The 19192-nt window shown below is 39.6% G+C and overlaps 1 protein-coding gene across 5 annotated transcripts in view; it reads left to right on the forward strand.

Moving 5' to 3' along the window:
* STAU2 (staufen double-stranded RNA binding protein 2) overlaps nucleotides 1-19192 on the forward strand; it is a 316631-nt gene that overhangs the window by 151930 nt on the left and 145509 nt on the right. For 4 of the 5 annotated variants that reach the window (XM_045284722.1, XM_045284675.1, XM_045284756.1 and 1 more), the window contains one exon: nucleotides 8270-8577. In XM_045284722.1, coding sequence (XP_045140657.1) covers nucleotides 8270-8577 — 308 coding nt within the window. Of the gene's footprint in view, nucleotides 1-8269; nucleotides 8578-9325; nucleotides 10976-19192 lie in introns of those variants that run through there. The other variant, XM_045284806.1, reaches the window with a different exon arrangement.

Below are 19192 nucleotides of genomic sequence, written 5' to 3' on the forward strand. Positions count from 1 at the left end.
TAAGGAATTTACGGGTACATATATTTTTTATTTTAGGAAGAGAACTTTTTACACATAACAGCAAAAGATGAGACCATACAGGAAGAAAGGAGATAGATTGTGAGGCATAAAACTAAAAATTATTTCAGAGAGCATGTAAAAATAAAAGGCAAATGATAAATGGAAAATGTAAATTGCAGCCTAAACAGGAACAGATGAAATATATGCAAAGAACACATATAGGTTAGTAAGAAAAGACAAATACAGCAGTAGCAAACAAAGGCTAACAATTAAGGAAACATTTAAAAAAGAACTGACATTAGATAATGAAAATTAGACAATAAGCAATTAGAAACGAGCTGGTTAAAAGTAAATATTATACAAATTTGATCCATAAAAACTGACAAGGGTATGAAACTGATAATCCCAATTCTTAAGGTAACAAGCTATCATACACTGAGTAAAACTGAATTAGCACCGCCTTTCTGAAGGCAGTACCAAGCTTAAAGCTCAGGCCCATTCAAAGGTATGGGAAATTAGGAAAGATAAGAAGTAAGAAGGCAAAACAGTAGAACATTCTACACTGCCCCTCTACAACCAAGACCCAAGAAAAGAAGCGAATTCAATGTACAGATGCTAGTCCTACAATGCTAGGCTTAACATGAAAGGATAAAGAAGTAGATCAAACTTTAATTGGAAGAAGGCTCTGAATGAAAGCAGCAAATAATAGGGAAGTGTGCTTTGCCAGCCAGGTTGGCATGTGACAGCCGTTATAACTCGTTATAGGTAGCATTCCAGGTGATATAGGAAGGCAACTTCATGAATCCCTACTACAACAGAGACTTGAGTGTAGTGAAGCAAGGTGAATATTTTAAACAAGTGGGATTACGATCCTGGAGCATTTCTTTAAAGAATTGTTACAGAAGATGAAGCATGGCTTTACCAGTATGATGCCAAAGGCAAAGCACAGTCAAGGCAATGGCTACTAAGAGATAAAGGTGTGCTCCTCCAAAGAAGAGCAGACTGATCAAGAGTGAAGGTCATGGCAACAATTGTGGGAAATTATCCAGGCATTTTCTGGAGGGCCAAAGAATGATAACATCTGCTTATTATGAGTGTTTGAGAAAATTACTTAACATTTTAGCAGGAAAAACACCTAAAATAGTGAGTCCTTCACCACCACCACAGTGTTCCCGCTCATTCCTTTCATCAAGCAAGTGCAATTCTTTGAGAGTTTTGAAAGGAAATTATTACTCATTTACCTTACATTCCTGCTTTGGTTTTTTTCCTGCTTTTTTTTTTGGTGCCTAATGTTAAGACTTCTTTAATGGGCACCAAGTTTTCTTCAGACACAAATGGGAAAAAAGCAATTCATTAATTTGATTAATGTCCCAGGACCCTCTGTTCTTTAGGAAGGCATGGAATGGCTGATATGGTTTATAAAAATGTCTTGAAATTGATGGAGCATATGTTGAGAAATAAAGGTTATATATTTATTTTATTTCCTATCATTTTATTGGTCGCTCTTACAAATACCACCATTCCTTATTCAATCACATCAAGCAGTATTGTACAATTGCCAGTCAGTTTCAAAACATTTTCTTTCTTCTTGAACGCCTGAGATTAGCTCTACTTCATCCCCTCCAGCCTTTATTTATTTTATTTTTGCTGCATCTTACATCATCCAGTATATCCATTCACATAAAAATCTGTTGTTCACTCCCTTCAAGTGGGGTTCCATAGTCATCAGTGCTGTCGGCTGCTCCTCACCCCCCTCACTTCCCACTCCCTCAGGGAACAATTACTCCTCTTACTGTTTCTGAAGGGTTATCTATCTTGTCTTTCGTATATCGAAAAATCTTAATTATACAAATGAGCATACTCAAGAATAACATGATTAATGAGGTAAAACAAATAAAAACTATAATAGTAAGGGGAGGAAATATTAAAGAACTAGAGCAGCAGTTCTCAACCTGTGGGTTGTGACCCCTTTGGGGGTCGAACGCCCTTTTATGGGGGTCACCTAAGACCATTTCCGATGGTCTTAGGAACCAAGACACGGCCCCTCTATCCGTCTCCAGGTGGGTCCACCCACATGCAGATACGCCCACATATGAGTACCCAGCATGAAGACTGTTAACCACGCTACACCATGCTTCAAGACAAAATTTCATTTATTTGTAATTGGAAATATTTCACAATATATAATTACATATTGTTTTTGTGATTAATCACTATGCTTTAATAATGTTCAGTTTGTAACAATGAAAGTACGTCTTGCATTATCAGATATTTACATTATGATTCATAACAGTAGCAAAATTGCTGTTATGAAGTAGCAACGAAAACAATTTTTGATTGGGGGTCACCACAACATGAGCAACTGTATTAAAGGGTTGCGGCATTAGGAAGGTTGAGAACCACTAGTTATGTGCTTCATCAGTGCTATACCGTACTGTGGATTTAGCACCCCTTCGTGTGGCCCTTCTGAGAGGGGCTATCCAGTAATCTTACAGGTGGGTTTTAGGTCTCCACTACATCCATGCTCTTCACATCGATTTGGTTGCTTGTTTTTGAACTTCTGTTACCTTTTCCTTTGAGACCTCATGACTACACAGACTGGTGTGCTTCTTTCTTGTGGCCTTTTTTGCTTCCCTGCTAGATAGCCATTTGTTTGCAAACTTTTATGACCCCAGAAGCTATATCTTTTAATAGCCAGGCACCATCAACTTTCTTCAACACAATTGCTTATGCACCCATTTTGTCTTCAGCAATCATGTCAGGAGGGTGTCATACAATGCCACATTATTAGAACAAACCATTCTTGTATGGAGGTAAGATTTAAGTAGAGACCCAAAGTCCATCTGCTTCCTTGTTGCATTTGCATTTATATACATAAATAAACAAATATACCTATATTTAAATATGTATATTTACATATATACACATATATACCTATATATTTTTTCTTTTTCCTTTCCTCTTACCCTACTATTATATTTACCCATCGTTCACCTCTTAGTAATTCCTCTCGGATAGAATTCTGTTGATCAAACATGACCAGAAAAGCTACATTCTGCTCACCATCAATTTTAGAACCCTTGCTGTTCTCCTGTACCTGTCATTATTGGCTCACCGCTCTCCTTCCCCTGCCTTCTCCCCTCTCATGCCCCTCAGGAACCGACTGTCTCTGTAGTATTGTCAGTCCTGCCTCTCTTGTATAGATAAACACATACACACACACACACACACACACACAACACAAAACTAAAGAACATACAAGGAGACACAAAGCAAACGAATAACTCTGTAAAATAGAGGGAAGGACCTGTTATAATTCATCACTCCAGTCCTCTTTTCTTTCAGGGTTCCACATCCAGGGTCCCACTGTTTTTTATATTTTAATTCCATTCTTTACAAATGTCTGAAGTCCTTTTAGTATACCAAACAAATCACAATTTAAAAAGACAGGAGTGGCAATAAAATAAGATAAAACTGAGCAAGAGTACAAGGAAAAGCATTATATGTGGTCAAAGGACCAATTGAACAGGAGGGTATAAATATAATAAGTATATGCATATTGGTGAAAGAGTCCCAAAATATATAAACTTTATCAGAATTGGAAAAAGAAATGGACAACTTCACAGAAATAGTAGGAGACTTTAATACATCACTTCTCATGAAGGACAGAACAACTTGAAAGAAACTCAACAAAGTCTCAAAAATCTAAACAATACACTTAACCAATTTGACCTTATAGACATATATAGAACCTCCACCCTTCCACGGCACAATGAGCGTTCTTTTCCTACACAAGTGAATCGTTCTACAAACTAGACCATATGTTAGGCCACAAAGCAGTCCTCAAAAATGTAAAACCATTGAAATACTTAGAAGGTTCTCAGATATTAAGACAGCTATCAAATTAGAAATCAACAGTAGGCCAAAAACACTGTTGCATATATTTTTGTGGGTGTGAAACCACTATTTTTTTTAAGAATAATAATGTCATAGAATTTTTTAAAAGAATAATAATGTCAAAATGCATAGTATGCAAATCCTTTAAATTAGCAATTCTTATAATTTAAGGAAATATATATACTTTTAATCATTGAGGGCTCGTACTTTTATCACAATCCATCCATTATGTCAAGCACATGTGTACATTTGTTGCCCTCATCATTCTCAAAACATTTTCTTTCTACTTGAGCCCTTGGTATCAGCTCCTCATTTTCCCCCCTCCCTCCTCCACCCTCCTTCACAAACCCTTGATAATTTATAAATTATTATTATTTTTTCATGTCTTACACTGTCCAGTGTCTCCATTTACCCACTTTTCTGTTGTCCTTCCCCCTGAGAGGGGGTTATATATAGATCCTTGTAATCAGTTCCCCCTTCCTCCCCCCATGTTCCCTTTACCCTCCTGGTATCACTACTCTAATTATTGGTCCTGAGGGGTTTGTCTTTCCTGGATTCCCTGTGTTTCCAGCTCTGATTTGTACCAGTGTATATGCTCTGGTCTAGCCAGATTTGTAAGGTTGAATTGGGATCATGATAGTGGGGAGGAGGAAGCATTAAAGAACTAGAGGAAAGTTGTATGTTTTATCGGTGCTATACTGTACCCCGACTGGCTCATCAAGGAAATAATTTTTCATGTGCACAAGAACTTATTTACAAAAACATTCAGCCCTATGGTGTTTATTATTGTAATGAATAATAAAGAAATTGGATGTTTGACTAGTGGTGTTTAAAAGAATGATTCTTTTTTAAAAATCAGTTTTATTGACATGTAATTCACATACCATACAATTCAGTGGTTTAAACATATTAAAAAGAGTTGTACAATTATCACCAAAATCAATTTTATCTGCATTACTTTGTTTTCCAGTGCATTCTGTGTGATGGCAAAACTATTCAAATTCCTGGTCAGTAGTCAGAGGGAAATTACTAGAGGCTTAATCCAGATGGGAACTCTGCAAATGGATTTTGAGCTTTTACTGTCATCCATAGCCTTCTGCAAACTGGGTGCTCAGAATTTAAGCTCTAATGTAATTCCCTCCTCTCATCTTGGATTTTATAATTTACAATCTTTGGGTCATACAGGCTGGTGTGCTTCCATGTGGACTTAGCTGACACCTCAATTCCATTGCTGCTTGTTTAAAGACAATCCTCTAAGTCTGCAGAAGCTCTTCTTTCGGATAATCAGACACCATCTGATGATTTCTTTACCACACTTTACTGTAGCAGATATTATGCTTTAAAAATTGCATTGTTTTATAAACAACCACCATCTATCTCCTTTACCCCTCCAAAAAATAACATAGGGAGAAAAGGACTAAATGTCTACTTTTAATAGCAGAATATTGAAAATAGTTTATGTTTGGTGAGATGATCAGCATTATTTTGTGTTTTCCTACTTTGAAAAATGACTCAAATTCCTTCTGTTGAGAATTGAAAACTAACTCAAAGGCATAAAGAAAACCCAAACATTATCATAAACTATTTAAAATACGGGGGGTGGGGGGGCATTATATGAGATCAGATTGACAGTAGCATCTTGAAAGGTTGAACGGGAGCTTGGGAGCAGTGAGGGTAAGGCAGTAGTCATGGAATAATTTGGAAAAAGATAGCCAGCACTGGCGGCACAACTTGAAGTGATGAAAATAACATTGCTGAATTGTGTCAAAGTTGTTGAAAGGTGTGTCTTTGGCTATCTACCTCTATTAAAGTGAAAAAAATGAAACAAAAAGTACTTTAATGCCATTAGGACAAAGTCTCATTAGAAGCTGGCTCTTGCCTTCCCTCACTTGGCCTTTTGCAGTTGAGCTTGACCTAAGGGCAGGACAGTATTGGTTAGGTTGGTTTCTGGGACCTAGCAGTAGGAGTTCAACGTGTGCACATACTTGGCTGAGTAATAAGAACAAAGGCAAGATGGGCTCAAGCAGCCTGACGTATTTGAAGAAGTGCCAATGAAGTGTATGACTGGTGGACAGGGTCTTCAAGAAGTTAGTCGAGGAGGTTAAATTCGAAGCCAGATCCTTAAGGACTTGTAGACCATCTTAAGGAATTTGGATTCTTTAGCCAGTGAGAGACTTTAAATAAGAAAAGTGTCACCCCCAGTCAGGGGGAAGAACAGCAGAAACTAGAGGGGAAGGGAGATGATGGTCGGAGTGAGATTTGAAAATAATTAACAATCTACAATCTATCGGGGCCATGAGGGTTGGGGTGGGAGGAGGGAGGGGAAAAAGGAGGAGCTGATCCCAAGGGCTCAATGGAAAGTAAATGTCTAGAAAAGAACGATGGAATATATGTGTACAAATATGCCAGATACAATTGATGTATGATTTGTAACAAGAGTTTGTAATAAAATGAAAAAAACAAAACTGTCTAGCATTTTATCTCGAGATTCTCGTGGTATTAGATATTTTTATTTTATTAATGTTATATAAAATATGCTTGGCTAACTGCTCTGAAAAGGATCATATTAAAAAGCCATGGATAGAATAGGTGGAAAATGTAGACTAGAATTCAAAATCATAAAAGAGACATGGCTAACTGGCGGAAGTCTGAGGAGTATAGTAGCCCTTAGTCCCCCTTAGGTCTGGAACTGAACTCACCTGTGTGTTAGAATACCCAATCATTTAACATCAAAATGTCAGAATTGACCTGAAGGGCAAAGTTTAGGGGGTTAAGAAAGGTATAAAAAAACAGGAAACACAGGGCAGAGGGGGTGAGGGGCGCAGAATTAGTGATGGTCCACCGAGGGGACTACAGTGGATGAAGTGAAACGAAATGTACATGAACTGTTGAATGCAGACTGATGATCTGCTGTGTAAACGTTTCACCCAACTCACAAGAAAACATTCTATCAAATGTTTAGATATAAAATACATTTAGGAAACCCTGGGTTAACCCAATGTGAATAGATTTATGTTCTGTTGGACTCTCAGCTATTACTGTGTGTATGTACATTTCTAATTCCCCAAAAGAGGAATTAAGCATGATATCATTTTACTTTCTCTGCCCCTAAATTTATTTATCATGGTACCCTCTTCTAAAATACTGAACAATTTTATTATGGTAAATAAAGTGCATATATAACTAGTTTTTATCTTGTGCCATTTTAGCCATTGTTAAGTGTATGATTCACTGACCTTAATATGTTCAGTATGTTGTACAATCATCACCACTGTCTGTTTCCATGACAACCACAGAACCCTTTTTTCAGGAGAATATCCTACAGAATACAGTTTGGGAAGTAGACAGGTGAGAAGAGTAGGAGCCGTGAAACCTGTGAGCATTTGTTACAGTGAGCCAGGTGAAGACATTGCCAACTTAGATCAGGAGTCGAGGAGGGAGATGGGTAAAAGCAGGGGGATTAAATTGCATCTCTCAAATGCATTCTCCCAAAGTGGTGATTTTTAATATTTTTTAAATACATGATCATGACTTGAGAGTTGTTGGTGTCAGCATCAGTAGACATAGAGAAAGCAGTGAGGAATATGGTTCAGAACATCTCTGAGAAAGATGGCCTTCAACAGCAAGTATGTCTCTTCTATGTTTAAAAGCCCAACAATGGATGGCGCAGCCCAGGCTAACTGCTCTTGGTATTGGAATCTGTCATGGCCTGGCTTGAACTAATGTACTTGATGATGAATGGACACATTTCTAAAGATGTTTGAGGGGACATGGCACCCACCTGGTTGAGGGTGAGCTGAAGATGCTTGACAGGTTTCCAGATTAGGCAGCTGAGCAGATAGATTCCATAATGAAATGGAGATGGTGCTAGTTAGGGGACATGTCCATGGGTTAGAGATGTGTATGGGACCTTGTTGTGAAGAGGAGAGGACGAGAGTTTGTGCTGCAGAAAACATCGGGACCAGCCCCATTTTCACTTTTCCTGCTGTGCTTCAGGGGCTGCAGTTGAGGATTTCATATCTTGTTCTGAGAACACGACATACTAAACTCCATAGTGACCGCTGTGCTGCATTTGCCCATTGCATTTTCACACATTCTTCCATGCTTCCCTGAAGCACACACGTTCCACACACACACATCTTTTGGTAGGTTTATTTAAACTTCCAAGTTTTAGGAATACTGAAGCATCACTATCCTCCTGTAAATAGAGCTTGCAGTTGTCTTCACAAGGGTGGGAACGGCATTTGATTGGCACTGTTGCTCACTGCTGTGTTGCTCCACCAAGTGAAACCCTGGTGTTAATGATGCCGTAACACGTTTCTCTTTCAGCTGTTTTAACTGTACTAACAATGTTCCTTCATTTTGTTTATAGCTCCCAAAGGAATTCTTCATTTGTCTCCTGATGTTTATCAAGAGATGGAAGCCAGCCGCCACAAAGTCATCTCTGGCACTACTCTAGGCTATTTGTCCCCCAAAGATATGAACCAACCTTCAAGCTCTTTCTTCAGTCTGTCTCCCATGTCGAATAGTTCCACTACAATTGCAAGGGAACTCCTTATGAATGGAACATCTCCTACAGCTGAAGCCATAGGTTTAAAAGGAAGTCCTCCTACTCCCCCTTGTTCTCCAGTACAACCTTCAAAACAGCTGGAATATTTAGCAAGGATTCAAGGCTTTCAGGTATGAATCAAAAGCAAAAACAAAACAAAAAAGCAGAACAACCCATTAGCCAAATCCTTCATCTCGGTCTGTCAGAAGGCCCCTTCTTGGCTTCTCTTGGGGCTACATGCCACTTGCATTGTAAATTATTAAGAACACAGACACCATGTAAAGAAAGAGGGAGCCATGTACATGTCACTTTTTTTTTCTTCAAACTTTCAGTAATTCTTTTCTGTGTAGCACTGGCTCTTCATTTTGCCCCTCCATTCTTTCGCTCATTCTCTCTCTCGCTCGCAAACATTCTTTTCATTCTCTGTTTTGTGCTGGTTGATTTCTGTTGGGTATATCACTGTCTTCCACACATAAAGATGCTGTCTTCAGATATTTGGTATTAGTATTCAACACTCAGTTCTGCCTCATTTTACATTGAGTTTTCCTAACCGATTCTACGTCCACAGCAGTCTGAAATACGGCATTCCATTGTCAGTCAAGTGCAGTGTTAAGGTACACCACCAAGCCTGCTACCGAAGGAGTTAGCTAAACATGGCTTTAGACGAATAATGGCATGCTTTCCAGGTGTTCAAGGCATGAAAACATGGTTTGTTTTCCTGGGTCATGTTTTGGACCATCTAGGGGAGCACCTGCCTCAGATGGTACCAATGGTTTTGTCGCATTGCACCATTTAAGACTACCTTTTAACTTGTGTAGGAATTTGGGGATGGGAATCTTTTTTTTTTATACACATATTTATTCTTTGTTCCCTTTTCAGAAAAAGAAAAACCATCCTTTATGGATAGAGCAGAACTTTTCAAAGAATTGTTAACTCTAGGAAAGGGAAAATGCGTGTGTCCAGATTTCTTAGTTGCCTTGAAAATCATGTCCGGAACTGTAATTGCGCTGCCCTGGCTGACTGAAGAGCAGCGTGCTCGGGTGTGGCGCGTACCGCTCCTCAGATTTCACTGTCTTCGTCCTCCCCAAGTAGTCTTACTCCTTCAGACCAAAAACTGTAATTCCTGTAGAGACGCTCTAGCCCTGCATCGTGTAGAATGATCATTCATGTATTTATATAAATGTTACACGTTTCGATTATAAAATGGGAAGGAGGATCATGTGATCTGGGGGTGCTCTGCATGTTTTTCTGTTCCCTTTATAGAAACCTTATAATTCTTTCAACTCTATTGTCCGGTAGTAATTAGTATTCTTAATTGGACTATTAACATAAAATTAAAGACACTGTTAACAATTATTCACTCTGTCGTCTGACATTTTAAACACTCGATTTAAAGTTACAATTTTAGAATTTGTTTTTGTTGTTTACCTAAAGAATTATAATACATCACTGTTTACAAAAGACACTTTGATTCATGTGGTTGAAGAACTGGGAAAAAATGCTAAATACTTTTTAGTTCTATCTACAGTCTACATAAGATGAACTAGAAATAAACTATGCTGAAAAGACAGTCACTGCTTATTTATACGTCTAGTCATTTAGACATGTCTGAAAGTAACACCGCATTTTTGTAGAAACAAAGCACAAATTGCATTCAAACTCCGGATTAATTCTTGCTTGGAGATGCTATTAATGGTAGATGTAATTTTGCTGCCGGATGAACTACTTATTTTGTTTCACTTGTTAGTTCTTGGCAGCGACACCCATTATAATTTAAAGTATCTTGACTTCAACCAGAGTGTGGAGTCTGCTTCCCTCGGTACCGGGCTGATTGCTTAGACAATTTTTTAGCTTATGCTGAGATAATATTCTCTTATATTTATGGACAAATTAAACATTTCCATGTTTGTGTACTGTGATTTTTTCCATACTAATGAATATAAATAATGGTTGGAAAACATGACTGTGCTGCTGTGGTCAAATGAGCTTAGTATTGATGGGAGCTACGGTGTCGCTTACGGCGTCGCTTACGGCGTCGCTTACGGCTTGCAGCCTGCAGCCTGCAGCCGGGTAGTGAACAGAATCCTTGTGGGAAGTGGCTCGTGTTCTGTCAGGCACAGGCTCAGTGTCGTCACAGTAGAAGGTTTTTTGTGGCTAAGAGGTTTAAAGTCTATTTCTTTATAGGACTCTCAGATGCATTTACCTGAGAGAAGAACATGTAGATTGTATCCATTTCTTAAATGTTTTAATGGGACTATAGTTTAGAAATTATAGGACCAGTGTGCTATGGATTACATGCTGTTATTTTTATTTCTGGAATTGCAACCAATAAATTCTTTTGTGTTTCTAGGTTAGTGCTTTTCTTGTTTTGTTATTGTATTCCCCGAACAGATAGTATTGCTTATTGACTGTTTTGTAAACCCTTCGTTGGACTTCATGCCCATTGAAATTTGATTAAAGCCGACCAGCGCCATTGTATGTGACAACTTTATTGTATTACAAAGTAAAAATATATGGTTTCATTGAAAACTGTGTTGTTTTAACGTAAATTTTTTTATTACCCAATATTTTCATTGAAATTTATAAGTTGCAAAGCAGCCCATTTCCCCCTCCCCACTAGATTATAGGTATGAAGTTCACACCCTCTTGTTTAAAATTTACCCCCCAAATTAAAATTATTATTAATAAAGCTGACATCCCAGAGCAGGATATGACTGATTGCTTGCATCGTCTCAGTAACCCTTTCATCCCTGCTTGGACTCCACTAAAATACTTGTCGTATTTTAGAAGCATGCCTTTTGATCTCTGTCATAAATGGGCATTTGGTTCTTTGATGTTTGAGTGTATTTTAATGATCTTTTATGAATATGCTTATTAGTTGTCTTACTTTCATTTAGGAGGAAAAAATATGTTGGTAGTTCTGTGAACCTCAGTTTTGACACAGCCCGGTATATTTTTTGTAACTTCTATACATTACAAGAAAACTCATTGGACATTGGAGTTACACCATAGTGTTTCAGGGTTCTTTGTCATTTACCTTGATACTCTTTAGTTATGATAGCAGTTTCAAAATTATCTTTTGGGAAAATTAATATTATGGAAAAGTCATTCTTGAAATGTTATGTATTTCAGCAAGAAGTAGAGACTTTGTTTTGTAACAATGTGATTTACATTATTCTAAGTTATCTCTTCAGTATGCCTTTCCATATGACAGATAATTTTATATCATTAATTATCAGCAGCTCCTTTGTTTAAATGAGCCATTAGAAAATGATTAGATTGGAAATGAACATGAATTATTTTAGTAAAGTATTCCTTCTAGATAGGTTTGGTTTTAATTGGCCTATTCTGTACTCCTTAGCTTCCATTGTAAAACCTTCGAAGTAGACTATGATAGGTGAAGTTTTTTCCTCCTCACATAGAGATGTGAAGAAGCCCTTAGTTAAGCTATAATCTAGTTTATTTTACAAAACAAGGAGCATTTTATTGAGGCTTTTCATTATTGTGAGGCTTACATGTTGCAGAAAAATGAAAATGTCAGGAGAAGCCTTTGAAATGTCTAATTGAATTAAAAGCATTATTTTCAAAGACAATTCAGCTTAATATATTTCAATTGATATGGCTCCTTTTGTGAGGCTTAATAAGATTATAGCAGACTTCTTTTATAATTACAGGTTTCTATTAAGTATTTATTTTTAAGCCTGTGACCTTAGTATAGATTACATTGAGATTTCAGTTTGTACAAACTAACTTCACGGAGAATCAGTCTATTTTTTTCTCAAATCTTGCTTATGTTGCCAAAGCCTCCTACCTTTAATCCAAATGTTTATCATACAAAGGGCTATTTGTAGCCCTTTATTTTAATAATGATATAGCTTTTTCAGAAGGCCAATGTAAGTGAAAATGTATACATTTCTGATGAGAGAATATGGAGAAAGAAATCAGGAGTATATATACATAATGCATTTAGAAGCATGCAGGTATTTTTGGTTGTTTTGTTTCGTATTTGTCCTTGAAACATAGATTACTGTGTCACTCTGGACACAGATTGCTACCTATAGATATGCTTTTAGAGTTACTATAAAATGATAGTAAAAGGTGCTGGAAAATTAGAGTAAAATGAGTATCACACATCTGTGGGTTTGATCATGGATTCAGCATTTTCTGCTCGTATTTCCAGTTACGTACGGGTTTCCCTGGCTCTCGGAGGGAGAGGGTACCTATGGAACTTTTCATAAGCTGAGATGGCATACAGTGAAAAAGCAGTTGCCATAAATTTATATGGGGAGACTTTTTGGGGTCTTCCCAAACCCCAAATACAACCTACGTATCCTGCCATACGACACATACAAGCGAGAGTCACGGAGTTCAGCGCTATAGTGGCTTCATGTTGGAGTGCATGCAGAGTGGTTTTGCCTGAGAAGGAGCTTGGCGACACCACCGTCACTGCACGGGGTGGGTGCTGCCTCTTAGAAATGCTGAATGCTGCATCCTCTTTTCACCTGTTTTCTTTCTTTTTGTGTTTAAGAAAGAGGTTTATATACAAGAGCAATTAAATATTGAGAAAACATCCCAGTCGAGATCAAGTTCATAAGTCCAATGTTAGCCTATATGTCCAATACCAATTCATAAAGTCCTCTTCAGACTCGCGAAATACATGCAATGGTGCTGAATGCAGGAGGATCACAGGCCAGTAGGTTGGAAGTCTTGTGGATCCAGTGGCATTGTGAGCATCTCAGCACTGGCAGGGGTCTCTACGTATGGCTACTCCAACTCCAGAGGTCGGGTTGCATCAGGGCAGGTCCATCTGGCTTCTGTAGCTCCCAGGGCATAGTGCCATGTGTCTCTTATCAATAGAGAGGCTCTCAGGGAGGGAGCAAAGAGAGAGATGTGTCTCCCACCTCCAAGGAGGAAATACAGGAATTCCCAGAATTCTCAGAAGGCCATGCCCACACAGAGGCCTCATTGGTTATATCTTGATTGACAGGCCAGACTCCACCCCTTCAGTTGTAATGCTCTCAAATTGACACCAGATTATGTAACGACCATAGGTGCCTTGGTGGTGTAGTGTGTTATTCACTGGGCTGCCAAACACAAAGTCGTTGTTTCCCTTCTTGGGACAAAGATAAGGCTGTCTACTACTCCCATGAAGACACAATCTTGCCCAGGTCTTCCTCCTACTCCTGCCTCAGGGCCAGACCCCTGATGGTGTCCAGCTGTGCTTAAGTCTGGCGGGTGCCCCAAGAAACAGGCTCAGATCAGGGGCAGCAAAAAGGTGGAGCAGCAGAAGAAAGAGAGCATGTAAGACAAAGGTGGTGGTCTCCTGAATGGCCGAGATCTCACCAGCCAGGTCTGCGCACAGCATGGGCTGAGAGGGCTAAAGAGTCTCCCCTTTTCTCCTGTTTTCATAAGAGCAACACATCCTTGTAGGGTTTCATTCTGTTAGCAAAACAGCTAGTCAAGTAGGTCTTCTGTAAAAGCGAAGTGAAGCAAACTTTCCCCAAGCAAGAGCGACCTATGCTACTTAACAATCCCTCCTGAAAGAGCCATGCAGCTGAGTGGGGGTGGGGGTTGGAGTATGCTCACGAAATTATGGATATAGATACGGTTGACAGAATATTTGTACATAGATATTTATTTATTTGCCTTTGCTGCAAATAGATCCATGAATGTGATAGAGTCTGCAGGGAGCAAAGATATGAGAACTTTACACCTTGGGGAAAATGAGTTAACTGTGTCTGAGGGCTCGGGACCAGCATCACTGGGAACAGCAGGGTCAGTTGGCATACTGTAGTCCATAAAGATAATCTCTACAGCTTACTTTGGTGAGTACTGACCGGGGTCCTAACAGTTTATGAGCGGTTATCTAAGGTACCAGCTACTGGTCTCTCCCTGTCCGAGGGAACGAAGTAAGATGGAAATCAAAGATGCATGGACACATTTAGTCCAGTGTACTAATGGATGACACACAAACATCAGTCTCCGTGACCCTGAGACCAGAGGAACTAGATGGTGCCTAGCTACCACTACCAATCTGCTCTGAAAGGAATCACATTAGAAAGCTTTAGATATAGAAGAAAGCACATCTGATAGAGACTGGTGGGACCCCTGAGACTATGTTTCGTGGTCATCCTTCAGGTGTGGAGATGAACTCACCCCCGGGGGTTCACATAGGTTGAATTTTCAGCCAATCGTAGTTCCATGAGGAGCAATAACACTGGAGAGAGAAGCTCATTAAGATAGTCAGCCATTTGAAATCTAAAGACACCATTTACCCAAGAACAAAGTTAGGAAAGGAGGAGGAGTGGAAACAGGGAGGAAGGGGGATAAATAATGTCACATGGTGGGGGTTGCCATCAGTGTGAACAAAAAGTGAATGGATTGCTGAATGGAACATTGATTTCACTCAATTCACAATAAAAAGTGCTTTGTTTGTTTTTTTTAAAGCTCCTCCTCAGTTTGGCCTCTACTGCTTCCCAAAGACCTGGAGAGACTGGGCTTTTCTCAGGACTCCACTTACCACGGTGACCCTCAAGCTCGGGTTGCTTCTTACGGGGCACCCAGCTTCATGCAACCTGATCTTTCGACTCCTGTCTTTAGACTCTGATAGGCTCAGCCGGCCCCACGGGAGTATGGAAACTATACGTCACATTATTTCACCGGAAGCTAGTGGGATTGCAGATAACTCATTTTGTTAGAATTCCCAACTGTAGAGGAAAAACTGCTGAATGTCTGAAGAAAGAAATCCTGACTCATTAAAAACACACTGTCATGAGCAAAGGTAGCACAGGTAGGAATCAAGGAGGCCTGGAGAAAAGTCCATTATCGCAAAAAGTATTCTGAATCCACCCCCCCCCACCCCCAAATCACTGCAGTGTACACACACACACACGACAAGCAAAAGGGAAAAACCTCACTACCATCAAGTCAGTTCCAACTCAGCGAGCCTATGGGACAGGGTAGAACTGCTGACTGGTAGGACCCGCTCTGTATGGAAGCAGAAAGCTGTTTTTCACCCATGGAGCAGCTGGTCATTCCTTACTACTGGCCTTTCGGTTAGCAGCCCAACCAACGGGTAACCACTGTGCCCCAAGGACTTTCACCACAGGGGAGTTCACTACAGGGGCTCGAAAGACGGACAGTCCTCTTGAGTCTTCATGCACCAGGGCATACATAATAAGACACACTTTTCAGAAAACAATTTGTAAGGACTCAGTTGTTCCTACCGTGGCTTGCTTTATGTGGTTCAAGTGAGCCTCGATGGTACTGGAAAATGATTGGCGTCTTGTGTCCTTCCTAAGTAGAAATATCTGTAGCTGCTTTTGCCTGCTCGTGCCAGACATGAAAATTCTAACATTCAGAATTATTGGAACGTTCACACTTTGAAGAAGAAGGCTTTTTTGGTCCAAAGATGAATTGTGTTTCCTTTTTACTAAAAATTTGACAGTGATGTGAGCTTTACCTGAAAACAGTGTAGTACCCAAGTGTAGAGGGTCAGCCACAGAGGAAGGGCCTGAAGGGGCTGCAATGACAGTGGCTGCAGCCCCGGGCTCCAGCACAGGAACAGTTGTGAGGCTGGGGCAGGACCCCACCGGGCTTCATTCTTTGTGCACAGGGCCCGGAATGACGGGATGGCACCCAACAAAAGCAGCAGCAGGCCAGTGCTCTTGGATTAAACTGGCAGCTCAAGACAGATCGATCCGAAGAGATGTTTTTACACAGATGAAGATGGCTAAACATTCATGTGCATGAAATACTGCTATAGAAGGTTCTACACAATGAGCAGGGGCTGGGGAAGGCGGGGCACACACTAGCCTACCTAGGTCATGCTTCACCCAGGCCATATGTGGCATGCAAGGGAAGGGATCAGACATTTATTGACTGGGTCATTATGTGTCTGTAATTGAAGTAGGCATTCCATAGTCTCATGAAGCAAGCAGACGTGCCTCGAACATGTTTGCTTAAAATTTTTATTTCAATCTAGCAGTTACGTAATACTTGAACGCTGATCCTTGTGAAAAGGACGAGGTGGTGGTGGTCCATGGTCTTCTGAATATTGGTGAAGTTTCGTAAACCTGCCTTTAGTAAAAAGTATATCCTATATCATTTTCTTTCATCCTGGCCTCCTCTCTATACACAACAATGTCTCAGTCGTTTAAAAATTCTGACTCTTTTGAGCTAGAACCTTGGATTTTATTCTTAGATAAAATTTTATTAGGTAAGTACACATTTGAAGGAATTTACAAATAAAGCATATACATATAAGTAACATACACATAAAAGTTTTGTCATTTCCTCATATGAAATTATTAAACCCTGGCATCTTAACAAAATCACATCAAAAAGCAGGTTTAGCTGTCAGCGAAAGTGGATATTGGAAGAACTTCTAAAATCCTTTTATCTGTAGTATTGCCTTTTTCTTTTTGAAGCATAAGAACATCAGAATCTAGTCCTAACATGGAACATCGTCGAGAACATAGTTCACAGCCTGAGAAGCACCGATGAAGGGAAAGTAGGTAGTACATCAAAAACCTTTGGGCTACAGTGGTTAAGTGCTGCTAGCCAGGAGCCTGGCACGTGAAGCCCACCAGCTGCTCTGCCCGAGAAAGATGTGAGCCTGCTCCCATAAAGATTTATATCCTTGGGAAACCTCTAGGGCATGTAACAACACTATGGGTAGGAATCCATTTGGTAGCAGTGGGTCTAGGGGTTGGGAGTTGACACATTATGAAGTGTTAACCAGTTTGCAGTGTGTACGTGAAGAATTGGAGAGTTAGGAAGTTCATCTGGCTGTACAGTATTGAACCGTGGCATTGATTGAAGAACCTAAAATATTTGTTTACTCTTGTCTAGTAGTTATCAGGTGCCATGGAGTTGATTTTGACTCAAAGGTCTCTACCTTGTGGACAAGTGCTGCGCCATCTTCACATTTGTTATGGCTGACCTCATTATTGCAGCCACTGGTCCATTGCATTGAGGGTTTTCTACACTGGACACAGGAAGGGTTAAGGTCAAGTTGGAACAATAAGTAAATAAAGCTAACATACAGAAGAAGGCTCACCATCACCACAAATGGGTGCTATGCATAGAAGTGAATCTTCAAACATTATAAACCAATTAGATTAAAATAATTGAAGATTTGTAGCATGCTATGTAAAGAAATGTAGATAACTCCCCTACAAGTGACATGGCACAGTAAGTGTTAATCCTGATAAGCATTATATTTGAAGTGTGGCTAGTGATGTGAAGAATCATGAATGGAAATAAATACTTTGGACTGAAGCATTTATAACGTTTTAATTTGAAATCAGTTTAATAGTACGTTGAATTGTCAGGTAGGTAAGAAAAGGAATTGCAGGCAAAAGCAGCAAAGTTGGGGAGGGGGGGAAAGGATGAGTCTGCTGTTTTAGAAAACATCTAAAAACTGGTCTTTTAAGGGAGGCTGAAAGGTAGAAAACATGTATTTTGCTAGGAGTTTGGAATTTTAGCCATTAGGCAAGAGGAGTGTGGGGGCTACTGCCTTGTTTTTAAAAGGCTTGTTATATTTTTGGTTTGGGGTTGGAAAAGATAGCTCCGGAGGCAGTGTGAAGAATTAATTGGACAGAGCAAGAGAAAGACTATCAGCATAAAGACCATTTGGGATGATTTTACAAGAATCCAGGAGATAAATAATGAAGAAATGAATGAGGGATGAAGTTGGTGGTGGGGTGCTAGGGTACAATTGAAAGGATTAAATGACCTTTTGTCCTGATTTCTGTGGCTATGTTTTTGTTGGCCTGGTCAGGATAAAAGCTAAGATTCACAGTGTTGGAAAACAGACCACTTGAAGACTTAGGTAGTCAAGAATTTTGAGAGTAGAGAGTTAATATGAATGTGAGGTATAATTTGGGGAAGGCTTTAAGTATGGACGAGGTGAATAAATTTGACGCCAATCAGCTCCACTTTAAACATGCTGAATTTGAGTTGCCTTTGGGACATTCGAATGGAGTCGTCCAGGGAACAGTTGCAAATCCTTCTGAAGATCAGCGAATAGGCTATAGATATCATGAAAGCCATAGAAATAAATGAAATCGACCAGGATATGTAGGTAAAAGCCTCGGAGAGATTTCCATTAGAATTAAGCATAAGGGGCCCGTTTGTTCACTCAGTTGTTGTTTTTTTAAGTGCTTTCCATAGGCCAGGTATATTTTTGGCACTGAGGTTCTATAGAACATGAATAAAACCCCGCAACATTTCTACCTTCTTGGAGTTCACACGAGAGTGGAAGCCTGTGGATACGTGTAAAAGGTGTGGGGTGGAGGATGAGCAGAAGTCACATCTATGCAAAGAAGATGGATCCAAATGGCGTTAAGTGTGCTGAAGTACAAAGCCCTTTAGGTAAGACTTGCTTTCCAGTTCTGAGAGGAACTGGCTTATTCTGAGACGCATGAGCACTGGCTCCGTGTCCCTATATCACGCATCAAAGGCCACTACCATATTTTTTAATGTTTTCATCAATCAACCTTACTGAAGTAGTCATTTATATCAAATAAAATACATCCATTTTCATTGCACAGTTCGATGAGTTTCAAAAACTATATAAAGCCTTTCAGTTAAGTACCTCCATGATGAAGGTTAGAGTAAATCCAAAAGGTTCCTCTCTGCCTCTTGCAGTCTGTTACCCTTACCTGCCTTGGCTCTAGCCAAACACTGGTATCCTTTCTGTCCCTAAAGATTAGTTTTGCCTTTTCAAGAATTAACAAATAA

This window comes from Echinops telfairi, unplaced genomic scaffold (genome assembly GCF_000313985.2).
Source record: "Echinops telfairi isolate 266 unplaced genomic scaffold, ASM31398v2 ScPeMD7_1;HRSCAF=3_0, whole genome shotgun sequence".
Classification (NCBI taxonomy): Eukaryota; Metazoa; Chordata; class Mammalia; order Afrosoricida; family Tenrecidae; genus Echinops; species Echinops telfairi.